General features: G+C 40.1%; 1 protein-coding gene across 1 annotated transcript in view; it reads left to right on the forward strand.

The window, feature by feature from the left end:
* crocc2 (ciliary rootlet coiled-coil, rootletin family member 2) overlaps positions 1–22531 on the forward strand; it is a 326949-nt gene that overhangs the window by 256789 nt on the left and 47629 nt on the right. The window contains exons 22-23 of the mRNA XM_034179233.1: positions 5456–5599; positions 17543–17781. Coding sequence (XP_034035124.1) covers positions 5456–5599; positions 17543–17781 — 383 coding nt within the window. The remainder of the gene's footprint in view (positions 1–5455; positions 5600–17542; positions 17782–22531) is intronic.

Raw genomic sequence — 22531 nt, forward strand, 5'->3', positions numbered from 1 at the left:
CTTTTCATACAATTAAATGCAACACAGAGTGCTTCACAAAGTAAAAACAGTACCGTTGAACTACCATCGACCCACGTAAAAACCTCAACCGTCAAAAAAAAAAAAAATCCACGTCGTACACACCACCACTCACCACTGACACACACATTAAAAGAATAAGAGAATAAAAGGCAATAACAATTTAAACAGGATGATAATGATAAATTAACATTAATTAAAAGCTAAACTAAAAAGATGAGTCTTGAGCCTATTTTTAAAAACTTGAACATTCACTGCAGCCCTGAGTCCCTCCGGCAGACTATTCCAGAGACGAGGACCGTAAAACTGAAAAGACGTCTCGCCATGAGTGTGTGTTGTGACTTTGGGATTGACTGACAGTCTGCTGCCAGAGGAGCGCAGAGAGCGTGAGGGTTCATATGGTAAAAGCAATTCTGAAAGATAAGAAGGGCCAAGACATTTGATGAATATCATCAGTGCATATGCCCCACAGGTAGGTTGTGAGATGAAGGAGAAAGAAGATTTCTGGAGTGTGTTAGATGAGGTGGTGGAGAGTGTGCCCAAGCATGAAAGAGTGGTGATAGGAGCAGACTTCAATGGGCATGTTGGTGAAGGGAACAGAGGTGATGAGGAAGTAATGGGTAGATATGGTATCAAGGATAGGAATGGGGAAGGACAGATGGTAGTTGATTTTGCAAAAAGGATGGAAATGGCTGTGGTGAATACCTACTTTAAGAAAAGGGAGGAGCACAGGGTAACATATGAGTGGAGGAAGGTGCACACAGGTGGACTACATTCTTTATAGGAGATGCAAGCTAAAATAAATCACAGACTGTAAGGTGGTAGCAGGAGAGAGTGTCACTAGACAGCATAGGATGGTTGTTTGTAGGATGACTTTAGAGGTAAAGAAGAAGAAGAGAGTGAGAGCTCAACAAAGGATCAGATGGTGGCAGCTGAAGGAGGAAGACTGTTGTGTGAAATTTAACGAGCAGGTGAGAAAAGCACTGGTTGGAGGGGAAGCAATTTTGGACAACTGGAAAAGTACTGCAGATGTGGTGAGGGAGACAGCTAGGGCAGTACTGGGTATGACATCTGGACAGTGGAAGGAAGACAAGGAGACTTGGTGGTGGAATGAAGAGGTCCAGGAAAGCATAAGGAGAAAGAGGTTGGCAAAAAAGTTTTGGGATAGTCGGAGAGATGAAGAAAGTAGACAGGAGTACAAGGAGATGGGGTGTAAGGCGAAAAGAGAAGTGGCAAAAGCAAAGGAAAAGGCATATTGCAAGCTGTACAAGAAGTTGAATAGTAAGGAAGGAGAAAAGGACTTGTACCGATTGGCCAGACAAAGGGACAGAGCTGGAAAGGATGTGCAGCAGGTTAGGGTGGTAAAGATGCACATGGTAATGTGCTGACAAGTGAGGAGTGTGTGCTGAGAAGGTGGAGGGAATATTTTGAAGAGCTGATGAATAAAGAAAATGAGCAAGAGAAAAGGCTGGATGATGTGGTGAGAGTAAATCAGGAAGTACAAGAGATTAGCAAGGAAGAAGTGAGGGCTGCTTTGAAGAGGATGAAAAGTGGAAAGGCAGTTGGTCCAGATGACATTCCAGTGGAGAGATGGCAGTAGAGTTTCTAACCAGATTGTTTAATAAAATCTTAGAAAGTGAGAGGATGCCTGAGGAGTGGAGACGAAGTGTGCTGGTTCCTATTTTCAAGAACAAGGGTGATGTGCAGAGCTGCAGTAACTACAGAGGCATAAAGCTGATCAGCCACAGCATGAAGTTATGGGAAAGAGTAGTAGAAGCTAGGCTTAGAAAACAGGTGAAGATCTGTGAGCAGCAATATGGTTTCATGCCGAGAAAGAGCACTACAGATGCAATGTTTGCTGTGAGAATACTGTTGGAAAAGTACAGAGAAGGACAGAAAGAGTTACATTGTGTGTTTGTGGACTTAGAAAAAGCTTATGATAGGGTGCCAAGAGAAGAGTTGTTGTATTGTATGAGGAAGTCTGGAGTGACAGAGAAGTATGTTAGGGTAGTGCAGGACATGTACAAGAATAGTGTGACAGCGGTGAGATGCGCAGTCGGAATGACAGACTCATTCAAGGTGGAGGTGGGATTACACCAAGGATCAGCTCTGAGTCCTTTCTTGTTTGCAGTGGTGATTGACAGGTTGACGGATGAGATCAGACAGGAGTCCCCATGGACTATGATGTTTGCAGATGATATTGTGATCTGTAGTGAGAGTAGAGAGCAAGTTGAGTCTAGTCTTGAGAAGTGGAGATATGCTTTGGAGAGAAGGGGAATGAAAGTCAGTAGAAGCAAGACTGAGTACATGTGTGTGAATGGGAGGGAGCCCAGTGGAATAGTGCAGTTACAAGGAGTAGAAGTGGTGAAAGTAGATGAGTTTAAATATTTGGGGTCAGCTGTTCAAAGTAATGGAGAGTGTGGTAGAGAGGTGAAGAAGAGAGTGCAGGCAGGGTGGAGTGGGTGGAGAAAGGTGGCAGGAGTGATTTGTGACCGAAGAATATCAGCAAGAGTGAAGGGGAAAGTTTACAAAACAGTAGTGAGACCAGCTATGCTGTACGGCTTAGAGATGGTGGCACTAACAAAAAGACAGGAGGCAGAGCTGAAGATGTTGAGATTCTCTTTGGGAGTGACAAGAATGGACAAGATTAGGAATGAACATATCAGAGGGACAGCTCAGGTGGGACGGTTTGGAGACAAAGTCAAAGAGGCGAGATTGAGATGGTTTGGACATGTGCAGAGGAGGGACCCAGGGTATATAGGGAGAAGGATGCTGAGGATGGATCCACCAGGCAGGAGGAGAAGAGGGAAACCAAAGAGGAGGTTCATGGATGTGCTGAGAGAGGACATGCAGGTGGTTGGTGTGACAGAGGAAGATACAGAGGACAGGGTGAGATGGAAACGATTGATCTGCTGTGGCGACCCCTAATGGGAACAGCCGAAAGACAAAGAAGAAGAAGAAGAAGTTTAATGTGTGGAATAAAAGTCAGCTCAGAGTCTAAAATTACACCCAAGTTTCTCACTTGTGGACATGAATTAAAAGAAAGTGACTGAAGTTTTGGTAAAAGTTTCATTCTCAGGGCCTCAGGACCAATAATTAAAACTTCGGTGTTGTCCTGGTTGAGCTGGAGAAAGTTTTCTGCCATCCAGTATTCGATATCTGAGATACAGTTAAAAAGTGTGTCCACTGGTGTTGTGTCATCAGGAGACACAGAGACATACAGCTGTGTATCTTCTGCGTAGCTGTGAAAGCTAACTCCGTCTCCTGATGACACAATCAAGCGGGAGCATATACAGGTTAAAAATGACTGGTCCCGAACCCTGGGGCACACCACATGTGACGTCATGAATATGAGAAGAGCAGGTATCGAGACTTACCATAAAAGTCCTGTCTGTAAGATACAAAGTAAACCATTTGTACACAGTACCAGAGAGGCCGATGTTCTTTAAACGAGCTAAAAGGACAGTGTGGTCCAGTGTATCAAAAGCTGCGCTCAGATCCAATAGAACCAGCACTGTCAACTTCTTAGAATCAAAATTTAATCTAAAATCATTTAATATCTTTAAAAGGGCTGTCTCGGTGCTGTGGTTCACCCTAAATTCTGACTGAAATTGCTCTAGGACATTGTGGAAATTAATAAAATCACTAAGCTGAATAAAAGCGAGTTTTTCTAAAATTTTACTTAAAAATGGTCAATTGGACACCGGTCTAAAATTGTTAAAATCACTGGAATCTAAATTGCTCTTCTTCAGCAGGGGCCTCACCACCACCCCTTTAAATGCAGCAGGAAAGACCCCCATTTGAAGAGAGCAATTCATGATGCTTAAAAGCTCATCTCTAAAAGATCCATAAAAGAATTTTAAAAACTTTGTTGGGATCGGATCTAAATCACATATGGTGGGCTTCACTGAGGAGAAAACCTTATCAAGCGTCTCAGCATTGACCAGGACAAAACTGTCCAGACTTTCCTCTGGTTTAGGCAGACACTCAGATGCATTTAAAACCATATTACTCTGTGAGGATAAGATGTTACATCTGATAGTGTTCACCTTCCTCCTGAAGTGGTCTGCAAACTTCTCATACATTGAGTCTGTGACATTAGAAAAGGACTTGTTAAAATCCGGATTAAGAAGAGTTTCAATAGTTGAAAATAAGATTTTAGGATTATTTTTATGACTGTTAATTAAGCTTGAGAAGTATTGGTTGCGTGATTTCCTAATTTCAGTGTTATAAATTTTTAGTTGTTCTGCAAATATTTGATAGTTTATTTTAATTTTGTTTTTTCTCCATCTCCTTTCCACCACCTTGCAATTTCTCTTTAATTTTTTAAGTTCTTCGGATTGCCAAGGGGGTTTTGGTTTTTTGGAAGTATGTTTTATTTTGAGAGGGGCAACTGTATTCAGAGCAAACTTTAATTTGCTATTAAAATTTTCAAGAATAAAATCACAGGGGGTGGGTAAAACAATAGCAGAAGACTGATCTAAAACCTCTTTAAAATGAGCAGCCACTTCCGGAGTAAAATGACATCTCCTCACAGTTCTCACGGGGGCCCTCCTCTGTAAATCACAGGTGATGTTAAAAAATACACAGAAATGATCAGACACAGCTAAGTCACAAATAGAGGACACACTCCCGGAGAGACCTAGCGTGATCACAAGGTCCAGGATGTGCCCCCTGCCGTGACTCGGCCGTGTGACATGTTGAGTAAAATCCATACAGTCCAATACGTATGTTTAAAAACTTAACAGTGATTGGATCTGAAGGATTATCCATATGTATGTTAAAATCACCAGTTAAAATTATCCTGTCATAAGAACTATGTAAATTGGTTAAAAATTCTGAAAACTCATTAATAAAATCACCAGAATTTTTGGGTGGCTGATAAATAGTAATAGATAAAATTGTGGGGTTGCCAAAAACAATTGCATGATATTCAAAACTTGTGAATTGTTAAAAAAAAAAAATAGGTTTGGTGGCCAAGGTGTTTGTTATGATAGATGCTGTGCCACCTCCCCTTTTAGCACCCCTAGTAGAATAAAAAGAACTATAGTTCTGAGGAAGGACCTCAGTGAGAACTGCACCTGCATCTGCACCCAGCCAAGTTTTAGTTAAAAATAAACAAGTTTTTTATCTAAAAGCAGGTCATTAACAATAAAAGTCTTATTTGAAAGTGAGCGGATATTTAAAAGGGCCATATTTAATATTATTGGAGTAGAATGGATTGTTGGATGTGGTGGAATATATTTAGATAATGATTTTAGATTATTATGTTTGAATGAAGATTTGTGAGAGTTTGACTAGACCGTTCTGTGATAATGACTGGGATGTGGTGAATGCGGTTTGTTCGAGAGGTGGTGCTGATAATGCTTTATGTTTTTTTGTTAACATAATCCAAATTACTGTGGCTTTAAATTTGGTCTTGATTTGTATATTTCAGAGTGTCATAGCAGCCCTTCAGTCTGAACTTGACAACTTAAAAGCCCGATTTGAGGATTCTTTGAGCTCCCATGACAATGAAAAGAAGAGTCTCACTGACCAGGTCAAAGAGCTGAACCAACAGAAGGAACTTGCCCAAAATAAGGTGAGGGCACTTGTCAGTCAGTTTTTCAGGAGATTCAAGCAGCACTAATGCAGCCTGGTAAATAATAATAATAATTGTTATGTGTTATTCTTGTATGTAAAAATGTAAACTGCCTTCAAACATGGACCTTTAAAGGGAGGGGAGTGGGAGCCCTTCAACCTAAAAAAAAAAAAAAAAAAAAAAAAAAACAGCCACAACAATTTGAAAAAAGTTATTGGTGACACTTTATATTAACTGCACACTATAAAGCATTAGTAAAGCATTTATAAAGTGTAAATAAATGCTTAAATAACTACTTGTAAAACATTTACAAAGCATTCTTTTTATTAGCTACTCATTGGTAATAACGTAAATAGATGGCTTCTAATTATTAATAACAAAATTTGTAATGTCTTTATAAAACATTTAGAAATGATTTTAAGTCTCTATAAACATTTAAGAAAAGTTGCTCATTAATAGTTCATCATTTACAAACATAAACTCAGACACTATTTATTAGTGATTAAAAATACTTTACAAATAAAATTTTTATTGTCTTTACATTTTTTCCTCACAAATTATTAAGCCTTTACTAAGCATTAATAAACCATTAGTTGATGCTCAATGTATCAGTTATAACATTTGCAAAGATTGCATTAATGTCTTTTCCTTATTCCTCAATACTTTATGTATCATTTGTTAATAATCTACAAGGCTCAAGTCTCTTTCCCCATCACTATAAGTATGCAGTTTTAAAGACTTTATCTATGTATGAATTCTTCATTCAATTATGAATAAGCCTTAACTGAGCATTACTTAAGCATTTGTAATATTCTTGTGGTGATTAAATTTGTTTTATAAGTCACTTGTGTATGCTTAATATATATTTTAATCACAATATCAAACAGTTGACCAATTCACTTTTATATGTCCATTTATAAATGCTTATCAATGCATTAGTAAATTTAAAAATACTGTTATAAAACCATTACAAGCTCTTAGTAAAGTATTTGTTGTGAGCCTAACTAAAATGATAGTTAAATTTGCATTTTTAACTCATTTGTAGATGCTAATTACATATTATACTCAGAGTCACCAACAGTTGACCAATTCACTTTTGTATGTCCATTTATAAATGCTTATCAATGCATTCGTAAACTTAAAAATACTATTATAAAACCTTTACAAACTGCTAGTAAAGTATTTAGTGTGAGCTCAACTAAAATGACAGATAAATTTGCATTATAACTCATTCATAGATGCTATTTATATGTGTTACGCAGCGTCACCAACAGTTGACCAATTCACTTTTATATATCCATTCATAAATACTTATCAACGCATATTTTGTTTTGAGGAGTTGGTACGGCAGTATTTGACGAGGAGTACGGGTTCATTCATTGCGAAATGTTAAAGTGTTCTTTGGTTAGTAGGTGGTGTCGATTTGCGAGTAATTGAGCCGGCATTAGTTGCTAACCAACAGCTAAACGTGGGTTCAGAATGGGTCGCCATTAGCTGCTAAGCGATTGCGGCTAATCGGCTAACTGCTCTTAACAAAGTAATGAGGTTTTACATCCAACGATATAAATTCACATTGATCAAACAATAGCATTTCAGATGGAAAGAAAGCGTCCGCTTGATGATTTTCAACCTTAGAATACGTTAAGCACTTAGATTTGGTACGACAATGGTTAGCCAGTGCAGCTTACACGCATAGCCGATTAACCATCGTTTTCAGTGAAGTGTCCGCTGGAAGTGTGTGTGAGAACGCCAGTGATTAAGCAACATTCATCCATACGGTCTGAAAAATGGTTAAAACTAGTTTTGCATTTTAATCTTTCTCCTCTGACGTTCGTCATCAATGAGAACAGAAACAGGAAGTGTCGTAGGACATCTGCCTCGCCATTTTAATTTGTTGAACAATTGTGTGAGCAGTTACCATCTGTCTGCAATATAGTATCATTTGCACTGGATATTGCAGCCATTTGTTGGCGAGGTAACTAAAATCACATCTTATTTGGTTTGAGAAACAATAGGTTTATATTCCTAGAAACAATTGGGTGCTTAAAATTAAGAAATGTAATTAATAAAACATAAAATAAATAAATGATTGGGTGCTAAAAATTAAGAAATTGAAAATAATAATAATAATAATAATAATAAATTAATTAAAAAATAAAATAATAATATTAATAATAAAAATAAAAAAGATGGCACTGGGAAAACACTCAATATGAGGACCTCCTTAACCGGAGGTACAGTATTTGAGAGAGCTAAAAAGGAAAAGAGGATAGAATTAGAGAGCAGAGAGCCGATAACAGCTAAAAGAACAGAAGATGAATGTGATGAAAAAATAATAGGTGCAGAGAGAAGTCGTTATTGTGGGATTTTTAAATGGTTTATAGAGAATTAAAAAATAATTTATAAATGTTTAATAAAGACATTACATATTTTGTTATTAATAATAATTATTAAGTGTTTCTGTTCTTACAAATAAGTAGCTAATAAAAAAGAATGCTTAATAATTTGCACGAAAAAAATGTAAAGACAATAAGAATATGATTTGTAAAGTATTTTATCACTAATGAATAATGTCTGATTTTACGTTTATAAATGTTGAACTATTAATGATCAACTTTTCTTGAATGGTTTATAGAGAATTAAAAAAACATTTATAAATGTTTTATAAAGACATTACATATTTTGTTATTAATAATTATTAAGCCATCTATTTATGTTCTTACCAACGAGTAGCTAATAAAAAGAATGTTTTGTAAATGTTTTACAAGTAGTTATTTAAGCATTTCCTTACAGTTTAGAAATGCTTTACTAATGCTTTATAGCATGCAGTTAATATAAAGTATTACCAAGGTATTTATTTTTTTGTGGAAGTCACTCCCTGACTGGCCTGTGAGAAGGTATATCACACATGCCATCCATCAGAAACAGAGGTGGGATGCATTTTAAGCAAAGGAGAATTAAATGTTTGGTAACACTGGTACCATGTCGGCACTGAGTGCAGAAGGGAGACTGATGTCCTGCCGGATACACAAGTTGTGCAGTTTCAAAGAGAAAAACTTACCGGGTGAACTAACAAATGTATTTCTGTAGAATGTTTTGTTGTCAGGTTTGTTTTGTTGTCAGTGTGTAATGACCAAGTAAATGTGCATGCACATATGTTACAGTGTTGAGGCCAGGTATAATGTGCACTTGCCCTAGTGAATCTGCCACAAAATATATAGAGGAAACATTGCCAAAAGTATTTCTGTTATCACCGATCTCCCTTCTTAGCTAGGCTATTAGTGAACACTTATTTGTTGTAATTACTGCACACACATGGACTTGCTCCAACTACATCTTTCTCTTTCTCTCTTTCTATACACTATCTATCTGATCTTTTGAGTGCCTTCATCAACAGGGTGCTTTATAAGGTTACCCTAAAAACCCCACAACTTGTTTTGTATTTTTTTCACCAGTGATTCCACTATCACAGCATGTGAGTCACGTGTGGCTTTTTAATAATGTCGCCGATCAAAACAATGAAAATCTACAAGTTCCACACATTCAGTTCCAGTTCAGTTCCAGTTCAGTTCCACGCATGCAGTTCCAGTGAAACTGCAAGTTTTTACATACAATGAAAAGGAATGTTACACAGGAGAGCCACTTCTTACGTGTTTTTGTGTACAGCAGGTCTAATTCTCAGTACATCACACAACCCAATCTCATGACAAAGTTTGTGATGGCGTCATGCATAGTGAGTTAATATATTAGTTTGTGTTACCATCATGAAATGGGGTAGAGTTTCATGACGGTATCGTGAAATTTGGGGCAACACGGTGGGGGCCATTGGAGTTATGGTTAGGGTGACGGTTAGGGTTAAAATTAGTGAGCAAAGAGCGATTCCATCACAAAAATGTAATACATTTTGTGACTGTACCATTTAAAAACAACTTGAGACTGGGCTGCATCACAGCACCAGAGCCAACAGGAGAGACAGGGGTATGGGCCACTAAAGCACCACTTACACCTGACTGCATTTGCAGGTGTTTTTCAGCATAAAGCAGTACTTACATCTGCCGTAGTGCGCTAATGTTTTGCATTGTAATGGGCCAATTAACAATTGGTGCACCATCAGTTCAGGTCTTGCCTGGCTGCATTTGGCATCAAGTCCTCTCAAACAACCACTCAGCAAATGTCAGGAGCGGTCCTTTTTTTCTTATGCTTGTTCAGACTTCCCACGCCTCGGCTTGGCCCATGTTTGACTCGGTGTGCTGCTTGGCATGGCTCGGCCAAATTAGGGAATATCAGTTAAAGTCATTCTGGGAGCTCAGCCAGACTCCCTGCCATACTGGCTTGATCGGTGCAGGCTAGGCACAACTTGGCATCCAGTTTTCATGCGAAACATGGAAAAAATTAGCTCAGGACACCAAGTGTACACCAAGTTTGTCTGCAATGATTACAAGATATATGGGCTGTATCTGGTTGCCCTGTGCTCTTCACTGTCACATGCACAGAGTTCCAGGAAGGGTTAGCCAGTTTTCTTCAGTCCCGAACCTGTTGTCCCGTGGACATTTATGTCTGACACCAGTATTGGGGTGAATCTGGCAAGAACTTCTGATACTAGGGTGCAGCAGGTGGTGCATCATAATCATGTGATCAGATCTCAACCATTTGTATAAATCATTCTTTACCCTTAAACTAATTCTGGCAACTGCACTGAACAAAATCAATCCATTATAAAATACTGATTGATACAGACTTGTCTTTTTTTGGTCTGTAACATTTGATCCATACAGAAGTAAGTGAAATAATAAAACTTTAACTGGATTTTTTTTTTTTTTTAAATGGCTACAACATTTACACATCACAGAGTAAAACAGACGGCCAAAGGTGTTGTGTCACAGATGGATAGCACACTGCAGCCATGTTTGGCTTGGCATGGTGAGGGAAGTCTTAGATATACCTTTAATGGCAGATGGAGTTTGTACCAATTAGTAACAGCATGAGGGAGAGCCATTTACTAAGGCCTCTGTTGATGTTGGCGAGTGCCACAGAGCTTTACTAGCATCAGTGTGCCATTAGGTGCTGAGTTTGTGGAGCCAAATTCTAGGAGGAGGGACACTCCACCCTGAAGACACCCACTCAGCTCCATCCCTCTTGTCCTTCTCTCTCACTCGCTCTCCCCACATTGCCCTTAATATAAACAGAGACTCAAATTTTGGCCCAATGTTATACTTTACCGAGCCAAATGAGTGTCATAAATCTAATGTCTCGGGGTTGTTTGAGGTCAGGATTCCAGGCACAAGGTCGTTGGGCGTTTTAGTGAAATAACAAGCTCACCATCACCTCATTAGAAATGCAGGGTTGTGTGGGCCTCACCATGCCTGGTTTTAAATGTTTGGTTTCCCTGGAAAAGGGGTAATGTTTATCTGTGTGAAACCTTTTGATTTAAATTTTATATATATATATATATATACATACATATATATATGTTTAAAAAGAACAAGTTGAAATAAGGCTCATCTTGTGTTGTTAGTCATGTCACAGTGTGTTGGATGAAGTTGTGCTGAGGCAGAGCAGAAAGGTCTGAAGGTTTGGTCAGCCCTCCCTGTCATATTTTAAACCAGTCTACAGTCACGCAGTCAAGTTTGGCCACCACCTCTCCCCATTTACCCCGCTGATTATTTTCACTAATCCCATCTCAGGATTCTCATGTCACAAAGCAGGAGTGAGAATGTGTGACAAAAAGCAAGCATCGCATGAAAGAGAAGAGAGAGGGCGAAGGGGAGGACACAGTCCCTGGTACAAAAATACAAAAAAATCAAAGTTTGACTTAACCCCTTGTGTAAATAAGCTGATGGAGGAGTGTTTATTTTCTCCTCTGCAGCAGCGAGAGGCTGGCTCCACTGGGACTACAGGTCCCCCTCGCTCATCCACATAACACAACACTCCTGCCCTCCACTTCTCTGCCCTTCTCCTCTACTCTCCACCCCAAAAGTCAGATAAAACAAAGTATAACTGGCAAGCTCTGGGCTGGCTTGTTTTTTTCTCATATTAGACTTTATGAGAAGGAACCATCTTGTGTGGCCTCTGACCATAGCACTCCTCATCATCATCATCTTACTCCTCATCCCACCCCCCACCCCCAAGGCTGCTCTGTATCATGCAGCTTTCGGTGGATTCTGCACACTGCGAGCTGCAGTAAGGAGATGAGAAGAGACAGCACCTGGCAACAAGCCCAAATGGCTCTTATCCATTGCCCAGATAAGCTCTGTCCTCCCTATTTCTCCTGCTACGTACAACATGTTGTCATGAAACAAAATACAGGTCATATAATATCATGAAAGTGTGCACATGGTGTTGTGTTTAGCTTTTGAAACATCCATCCATTTTCTGAATCCACTTATTCCATTTAAGAGTCACAGGGTGGGGTGGTGGGGGAGGGAACCCACACAAACACGGAGAGAACATGCAAACAAAAAGCTCAAATTTAGTATTTGATTCAAAATCAAGCCCGTCATGCATGGGTCAACTTGATTTTGTCTCTTGAGTTTTTATGTATTTTAAAGTCATGAGTTGTTTTTTTGTTTTATTGACTCACCGTACATTTGAGACACATTTAAAGCTGAAAATGGCTTCTTTCACTGTCTGGTGTGTTCATTAATTTTTCAACAGCTATACCCATCCATTAATTTTCTGCACCGGCTTATTCTAGTTTAGGGTCACGACGGAGGTGGAGACTATCCCAGCAGTCATTGGGAGGGAGGTAGGATACACCCTAGACAGGCTGCCAGTCTAGCACGGGGCTCTACATGAAAAAAAATCCTGTATGTTACCAAATAAAGCCTGGATTTAGTTGTTACTTGAAAACACACCTGATAACTTTTTAAAATGGTGCATAGTGATGTGCAGGGCATAGTCTGTAATAGGCTTAAAAGCCCTGCTCCTGGAGATCACCTGCCCAGCATGTAGACCTGCTACAACCACAGCTGACTAATCAACTCTGCCATTTTTATCTGCTGATTGGCTGAGCACATATGGGACTATTATTTTAGCAAAAGTATTTGAAAATGTGTATTTCAGTCCGTGTGTGTAGTATATGTAACCACATCCACAAATGTGTAAAAAAAACAAAACAAATCAGTGTGTGTGTGTGTGTGTGTATTTCGATCTGTGTACAGCGATTTGTACATGTGTAGAGACTTGTCTGTGTGCCTCCGTGGCTATACAGCTTCACACTACTAGGGGCACAAGCACCAGTGATATCGGTCCAATCTAGTGGCCTGATTTTTCCTTTTTGAAAAAGTAGACGCAGCAACAACGCGTCTGGACATGCAGAGGGGGCGACGATTTCTACATCACTGTCTGGCTTTTCCAGCGTCCGGTGAATAATGCAGACAATTACCATGATGGATTTGTGGAAGGAAATAGCGAAACACTCAGTCTGCACATCATAATCACAAGATTAGGAACAAAAAGCAGAAGAACAAGTGATCTCAAATATGAATGTCAGCCTACAAACTTTATTCAGGAGCAATAGAGTTCAGACAAACTGAGGAGCCTACAGGCTATTATAGTGTGATGTAGCGTGAACTAGCACTGAAAAAACAATAGACTTGTGTTTAAAGGGACTGTCACACTTTGACAATTTAGTCAGCATATGCCGGCTTATAAAAAATTTGGCAAATACGCTGGATACTTCAAATACCTTGTATTTTATTTTATATTTTATGCTGCTGTCAATTTAACCAGCGTATGCCGACATATCAGAAATGCTGCCATTAATGCCATGATACGTTAGCTCAGTAAGTTCTGTGGTCATCCGGAACACATCAAATACATCTAAATATCTCAATATGCGTTTTAGATAAGTTTGATATAAGATAAACATAGGTTCAAAGTATGTTACTCAGATTATAAATAAGTATTGGATATGCTAGATATTATCTCAGTGTATTTCATCTTATGAGTAACTTACAAGTAACATGAGTGAACAATCACATAACCCACCTACAACTTATGACCCATAAGCCCCTTTCTCACCAGGCCTGCGTAGCGTTGCATTGTGCTGTGTATCTATCACGCAGGAATTGCTATGTATGTTGCGCGCAGGGGGAAGATTTGGTCCACCTCTCCTTCTTCTGTGGTTTTGGCCCACCTCTTCTTCTGTGGTTTTGAAGCTTCACTGCCAGCAAAGTTCAGCAGAGTCCATCAGGATGAATAAAATCTAGCAATGTAGGTATGTACTAATAAAAAGCCTAAAGGATTTTTCGCCAGACTGGTGTAGGGTAGCATACAATTGAGGAGGCATGGTGTACAGTAGTGCAGTGTTATGTAGACTTGTATAGAGTGGAGGATTGTTGCATAGACGTGCGTAGAACACTGCATCCAGTGCTCTATGCCGAATGTTCGTGAAAAAATTAAACGTTTAATCTTTTTGCATCCATTTTGCAGACTCCTTTACATCCCTGAGCATAGGCTTGGTGTAGGGCTGCGTAAGCTCGGCGTAGATGGTACACCGCATTACGCAATTCTACATTGGCCTGGTGTGAAAGGGGCTATACACTGGCATGTATTGAAAATATTGTGCACGCACAAACGTTTTCGACGACCTCTCCATACTACAACATACACCAGCGTGCTTCAGCATGCTCTTAACGTATACAAAATTTCCCCATAACTTATTAAACGTACGCCAGTATGTTCGCCAAATTTTTAATACGTCGGCATAAGCAGGCTAAATCATAAAGGTGTGACAGGGCCATAAGGTGTAGTATTGTTGAGTATTTTTAAATACCAATTTATATTTAACTAGTTGTCACATTTTAAATGTACACAAGTGCATGTTTGTAGTTTTTGTTTTGAATTAATGTGTGGCTAATCAACTTCCCATGTGGCTAATTGAAATTGCCACTACTTAGCCACAGTGGCGAAGAGTTTTGATTCCCTGAGAGAACCCTGACTTTGACTCTGTGAATGGGCTTCAAGGCATTTGGTGGAATTTCAGCAGTTAATATGGCCCTTAACACTTCAGAAATCACAATGCTGCTTTTGTCAGCATAATCAGAAAATCCAAGAGAAGCAGTTACACTGGCAACAGCTTCACAATAATAATTCCAAAATCCTGATCCTTTTGGAACGATTGTAAGCAAACATAGTACTAGTTGATCTTTGTTGGCTCTGTCCATTAAATGCTTTTTCTAGAATGATGCATGATATTTTATTTATTTATTTATTTACTTTGAAAATTTTAATCAGGATTTCTTATTGTTGATATGTGTCCATGGTTCATAATTTCACTATGTTTTTACTGTGCCAAAATCTTCAATGTAGGTTTTGATACAAATATGCCAACCTCATGATGGTTGTTCTTGATTTGGTTAGCTGTTAAATGGTATGTGGAGTGCATTTTTTTTATGTTTTTTTCCATCTGATACAGATACTCATACCACTTTACAATTATGCCTCATTTCCACTCATTCATATACTGGTGCCAGTGTGCTGCAGTGCAATGTGGTCAGCTGCACACTGGGAGCAACTTCGGGATTAAGCAACTTGCTCAAGGGCACTGTAGTCATTTCTGTCTGATCTGGGAATTGAACCTATGACTGTCTGGTTACAAACCCACTTTTATAACCTGCCCCGACCTTCACTGACAGTAAATGGAGCATTGAGATGATTTAAGTGTCAGTGCCATTGAAAGTTTAAGGGACTGGACTGTCTGCTAACCATGAGCTGGTCCACTCTCTTTGCCCTGGACACTGAGTTCAGTCATATCGGTCTTTGCATGTTTGGTCATTTCTTTGCTGTACCTTGTTTATTTGACTTTTTGTTGTTGATAGGAGGGGATGGTGCGCTTGTTTTCAGTGTGGAAGTTTCCCTTTTCAAAACCCACCCCTGCCCATTCTCAGTGTAATGTGCAGTTGTCAGAAAGGCAGAGGTGGGACGAAGTCACTGTCAAGTCATTCTCAAGTCAATGTGCAGGTCCCAAGTCAAGTCTCAAGTCAGCTTGCAAACAATTGGTAGTCATTATGACTTGTGACTTGACCACCAATTGTTTGCAATCTGACTTGGGACTTTACTTGAGACTTGACTTGTGACTTGAGACTTGCCGATTCATGACTTGAGAATGACTTGACAGTGACTTCGTCCCACCTCTGCTGTGAAATATAATAAGTTGACTTTACAAAAAAAAAATATGCAAACTTGCTGCCTTAAAAAAGTAATTTATGTTAGCTTAAATGGACTGCATTTATATAGCTCTTTTCCATCTGCATCAGATGCTCAAAGCACTTTTGCTGGTCTAGTGGTTAAATTAATCAAATTTGATTAACTTAATTGGCTTAAATTTTTCAACTTGATTAACTTAATTATTGTGACTGTGCAGTACTCAAATTAATTTAAATAATTTGATAATAGTAACTTGTTCATTTTTATTTAGCAGTACTCAAATAACCTTAAAAACCTAGATTATAGTGACTTGCTTATTTTGAGTTTGCATACTGAAATAAATTAGATTACAGTAACATATTTACTGTGAGCATCCAGTACTCAAGTGACAGCTTAATTCTCTTTAGTTTTGCTCATTCATCATACTCAGGTCAACTTAATTTTTCTGAACCTACAGCGGAAGCTACAGCTAACCACTAACTTCTAATATTGACTCCGGTACACTGTCAGCTACTGACAAGCCAGTTTTGTGTGTAAGCACCGCCAACGCTTATGAGTAAAATCAAAGCCGATCACAAACCCAACACCAACAATGAGCCAGAGCTTCTGTCTTTGAGCGCCCTGCCCACTGCTGTAATTTACTGTCATTTACTTTCAACAGGGAACAGTACTGACGTGTCACAGAAGACATTAAAAGCAAAGCAGTTTTGACTTATGGTTTTGATTTATAAACCAACTAATTCCAGACAGTTTATCAACGAGTGAAAAACAGGTTGGACAGAGCACTGTAGTCCAAACATGGGCTCACCATAGGTGTGTGTGGGTGGGAATGTGCAAAGTAAAAATTAATTTGTATGTTAGCATTTACATTGGAGAGGTTTCTTCCTACAATTAAAAAAGGCTCAAGGGAGTTTTTTCCTTACCACTGTTGGCATCATGCTTGTTCTGGGGGCTAGGTAAACTTAGACTTTACCCTTGTAGTGACATATGGGGATTTGACACAGTATAAGTAAATTGAATTGAATTGAATTGAATTGGTCCAACGCTATCTCCACAGTGGTGGACTTGAAGCACTAAAGTGGTTCCTTTTCACCAGAGAACGAACTTCTCAATGTTTTCCATGTGCTTGTGTGCATTTTGGTGTTTCTGAGCTCATTAGTCCATTCTTTCTTTTTCGGGATGTACTGAATTGTCAATAAGGCAACACCTCATGTTTTGCTATGGCTCTGATGGTTTGATTCTCTGGCAATAATAGCTCTTTGACAGTTAGCAGCAACAGACTCCAAAACAAATGTAACATTTGAAATAATCTCAAGACCTTTTATCTAATGGGTTGTCAGTGACATAATGTGGGAATAACATACGCCCAGCCATGAAACAGCTGGGCAGCCTGTTGTCTCCTTGCTTTTAAATCTTTTAAAACTAGAACTACATCCTATCACTGCTGCAGTTCTTATGCCTTTCATCCAGTTTTGATGTAAATACCCTTTACACTTAAGTCTCATGTTTATTGTTTGCATTCCATTGTGCTACTATAAATTACTGAAGAAAAAAAACTAAATAATAACTAAATAAATTGTCACTGTCCAAAAATGGTAAATGGTAAATGGACTGCATTTATATAGCGCTTTTCCATCTGCATCAGAGGCTCAAAGCGCTTTACAATAATGGTGATCATCTCTTACTTAATCCCTACATCCTGCAACTCTACAAACCTTTAATTACATTTAATGAGGGTGAGTATATGTGGTGTTTAATATTGTGACCTTTCTTATGTGCAATCTGGAAATAAAGGTCAAGGCTCTGCGTCAGCAGTTACAAGAGGCAGAGGAAGGACTAATGAAAGGGCAACAAGAGTTGACTGATTCTCACAGGAAGCTCCAGGAGTTCGTACAACAGAGAGACAAGCAACGAAAAGAAGTTCTGGACCTGAGAAGGCTCCTGGGAAATGAGACCAGAGAGAATGAGGCCTTTCAGTCTTCTAATCAGGAGCTAAGGGCTTTCATCAGGCGGGCAGAGAGTGACAACAACAGGTACTGTCACACACACATACACATACATACATAAAGGGCTACATCTGTCTGTCTGTCTGTTCTGGATAACCTCCCAACCTATAATATGTAGCCCTAAAAACTATATATATTCTGAATCCTCATGACATGGGGAACAAACTGGTACCATTTTTTTAAAAGTTCAACTGAAAATTATGCCCAAAATAGCCATTTATGTAAGACCATACAGTGTTGTACCATGTGCGATAAACTTCCAAACTATAATATGTAGCCCTAAAAACTGTACATATTCGGAATCCTCATGACATGGGGAACACACTGGTACCATTTTTTTTAAAAGTTGAACTGAAAATTACGCCCAAAATAGCCGGCTGTGGGTATGACCAGGTAAAATCCACAAACAGGACGTGCCACTCAGGCCTATTGTATGTAGCACAGATTCCATCACTTACAATTTGGCCAAGCACCTCAAGTGGATTTTGGCTCCTCTAGTGGGTAACTCAGACCACCATGTGGAGAACACACAAGATATTGTGAACAAGATCAAGGACCTTCAGCTGGAGGCAGATGTAGCTATGGTGTCATTCGATGTGACATCGTTGTTTACCTGCATCCCCACTGCTGAGGCCGTCACAGCTGTGAGGCAGAGGCTGCTGGAGGACACGTCTCTACTTGAAAGGACAAAACCTACACCAGACCACATCTGCCAACTCTTGGAGATCTGTCTTAACACCACTTATTTCCAGTTTAGGGGGAATTACTACAGGCAGATCCATGGTTGTGCGATGGGGTCTGCAGTATACCCCATTGTGGCCAATCTGTACATGCAGCTAGTGGAGAAGAGAGCCTTGGCGTCGTTCACGGGCATCTCTCCCAGTCACTGGTTCAAGTATGTCGATGACACATGGGTTAGAATCAAGCAACAGGAAGTGGAGGCCTTTAAGGTGCGTTTACACATAAGCAAGACGCGTTACGAATGTCATTTTTCTGTCATTCGTGACACATTCCTGGCATTCTTAATGTGACTTAACGCATCTGAATAGGTTTCTTAATAGTGCGTGTTGGTGCGTGATATTCTTGATATTCGTGGAGCATGTTTTTGCCTGTCAAAAAATCTTCCACGAATGTCACACACCACCCTCATTTTGTCTCACGCCGTGGAGGTCGCAACTGAGCGTATTGATCCCTCTTGATGAGTATTGTTCCTTAATAGAACGTGACAACGTTCATAGTGGTTCCTGTGATGGTTCTTGGAGCCAAAACTGTCACGCGTTATTACGAAGTGACACGGAAACTGTCAAGTTTTGACACGACTTGTAACGCGGCGTCACATTTCACTGCGCGCCACGACGGATCAATTTTCTGTCATGTGCGCACAATTAAACTCGGCTTCAAATGTCGGTCCACAGTTCCTGCTGAAGCTCCTCAGGATGCTCCTGCAGGTGTTCCACCTGCTGTAACCGATGAGCGGGAGAACGAGTCTGAACCAGAGGAGCGAGAGTGGACTCAAGTGCAGCCAGACATCTCTGCACCTCCTCCAGTTCGGCGGAGGAAGAAGCGTGCGCACAATTAAACCCTGCGCTGCACAACATTGTTTGATTGCTGACACCAAGTCGGCTAAAAGTCAAATTTCAGTGCTCTTCAGCGCTCCTGCAGGTGTTCCACCTGCTGCATGTGCCTGATTTTTGGAAAAATGCGCCAGACGAGAGCCGCATGAAGCCACACATCTGGCGCTGTCCTTTTCCTCCTCTCTGCGCCACTCCATGGCACAGAGCCCAACTACGCATGCAGTCACAAAGTTCTTCTGAAAAACTGGAGCGATCTGAATTCGGTTGGATGAATATAGGTGTGTGTGTGGAGACAATTCACCTCGTTCACAACGTGACAGAACTTAATGATGTGCTGTTGCGCGTGTGTAATGGTTCCTGATAATTCTCCGGCAATGTGCCATTAATCGTAACGTATGGTAACAGGTTGCAGCAGTTCCTGAGGACACCTGATGCCTCTGCCCCGAATAATCACATTCGTGATCAGCGGCCAAGAATGTGTACTTCGTGGCATTCGTGACTTGTCGTTGTTATGTGTAAACGTAGCATTACAGAGCACATCAACTTGATGGACTCCAATATCAAGTTCACACATGAGGATGCCAGAAACAACCATTTAGCCTTCTTGGACTGTGATGTAACGATTGAAGAGAACAGGCAGCTCCAGACAGGGATTTACAGAAAACCCACTCACACTGACCAATATCTGCTCTTTGGCTCAAACTACCCCCTTGAACACAAGCTTGGGGTGATCAGGACTCTTCAACACAGAGCCCTACAGGTGCCCACAACTACAGAGGGAACGGCTAAAGAACAACATGTACGGAAACCCCTCACATTATGTGGGTACCCACGACGGTCCCTAGATAAAGTGCAGAAGTCCCAAAGAACAAAGAGACCAGACAGACAGGAGACGGAGCCAAGAAGAAGAGGAGTGTCTCTCCCTTATTTAGCAGGAGTAGGGGAAAACTACAGAGGATCTTCAGACATTACAAAATCCCAGTTTACTTTAAACCTGTTAACACCTTGAGACAGAAATTAGTTCAACCTAAGGACAGGATCCCTAGTTACAAACAAAGCAATGTAATGTATTCTGTCAGATGTCAGAAAAACTGTAACGAACACTACATAGGTGAGACGAAGCAGCCGTTGCACAAAAGGTTATACCAGCACCGCAGAGAGGGCACCAGTGGACCTCAGTCTGCAGTTCATCTCCACCTTAAAGACACATGTTTGAGGACAAGGAAGTTAAAATCTTAGCCAGAGAAAAGAAATGGTTGGGGAGTGAAGGAAGTGAAGGAAGTGGAGTGAAGGAAGCATTGTATGTCAAACAGTTGAAGCCCAGCCTTAACCGGGGAGGGGGTCTGAGACATGTTTTGTCCCCTGTTTACAATGGGGTACTCAGGTCAAAGCAGTTTCAGTCTTTTGTAAATGGTAATGAGTAATTCACGTCGTCAGGAGAGTCATCAGGAGAGGCGTCAGTCCCATCCTTAGGAGGGACAGCTGCCCTGGCATTAGGAGGGTGCTAACTAGATCACTATAAGTGCTAATTAGAGAAATTGTTAGTCACTAGCCAGTAGCAGTCTGCCTCTCGGTAGGAGGGGTCTGGTTAGGTTTAAACTCCAGCTTTTGCTGGCTTCTGTTATTCTTCTCTACAAGAGTCAAGACAGAAGTCAGACTACCAGAGCAAGAAATTTAGCTGAGGAAGCTTCTGCGATTACAAGCGAAACGTCCTTGCGTCAAGCTACCCACTCCAGTCAAAGATTCACGCTTCTCTACTATAAAAACAAATGTTGGGCAATTGTTTTGATTAAAATGATTGGCATTTGGCTTAGGTCTAAAACAGGTTCAGTCGGGCAGCGTCGGGTACCCCAGCTAATATATATATATATATATATATATATATGTGTATATATATATATATATATATCTATGTGTATATATATATATACGAGGTCTGTCCGTAAAGTATAGGTCCTTTTTATTTTTTTCAAAAACTATATGGATTTCATTCATATGTTTTTACGTCAGACATGCTTGAACCCTCGTGCGCATGCGTGAGTTTTTCCATGCCTGTCGGTGACGTCATTCGCCTGTGAGCACTCCTTGTGGGAGGAGTCGTCCAGCCCTCGTCGGAATTCCTTTGTCTGAGAAGTTGCTGAGAGACTGGCGCTTTGTTTGATCAAAATTTTTTCTAAACCTGTGAGACACATCGAAGTGGACATGGTTCGAAAAATTAAGCTGGTTTTCAGTGAAAATTTTAACAGCTGATGAGAGATTTTGAGGTGATTCTGTCGCTTTAAGGACTTTTCACGGTGCGAGACGTCGTGCAGCGCTCTCAGGCACCATCATCAGCCTGTTTCAAGCTTAAAACCTCCACATTTCAGGCTCTATTGATCCAGGACGTCGTGAGAGAACAGAGATGTTTCAGAAGAAGTCGGTACCTGTGCACCTAAAACAGGTGATCTCAATAATTAGCCTGCCTGAACAGTTGAACTAATTACAATGAGCTGGTTTATTAGGAAGATGGAACAAATATGTGACTGGACTATTACTTTCTGAAGCCAGTGTTTTCCACCTCTGCACACAGGACTGATTTCCAGGAGCTCAATGACTGGACTTGTACAATCCAAAATCAGAAAAAGTTGGGGCAGTGTGAAAAAAAGACACACACACCCCCCACACACACACACAGGGCTAGTAATGAAGTAAAATAATAATAATGTTATTTCAAACATGTGATGTAGTGATTGTCATCATGATTTGGTAAAAAAGCAGTATCCATGAAAGTCTCATTCTTTTAGGAGTAAAGATGGGCAGAAGATCTCCAGTTTCTCAACAAATGTGTTCTTCAAATATTTAAGAACAATGTTGCTCAAAGAAAGATTTTAAGGGATTTGCATATTTAGCCCTCTGCACTGCATAATATTATTAAATGATTCAAGGAATCTTTATGAATTTCTGTGGATAAAGACCAAGGACAGAAGCCTAAGCTGAATGCCTGTGATCTCCAGTCTCTCAGGCAGCACTGCATCAAGAACCTTCATTCATCAATAGCTGATATAACTATGAGGGTAAGGGATTACTTTGGGAAACATTTGGCAAGTATTACAATACAGAGTAACATTCACAAATGCCACTTAAAACTTCACTGTCCAAAAAAAAGAAGTTTCATGTTAACCTTGGTTAACCTTGCCCATTAGTGGCATTCAGTAATTCACAAA

This window comes from Thalassophryne amazonica, chromosome 10, assembly GCF_902500255.1.
Source record: "Thalassophryne amazonica chromosome 10, fThaAma1.1, whole genome shotgun sequence".
Classification (NCBI taxonomy): domain Eukaryota; kingdom Metazoa; phylum Chordata; class Actinopteri; order Batrachoidiformes; family Batrachoididae; genus Thalassophryne; species Thalassophryne amazonica.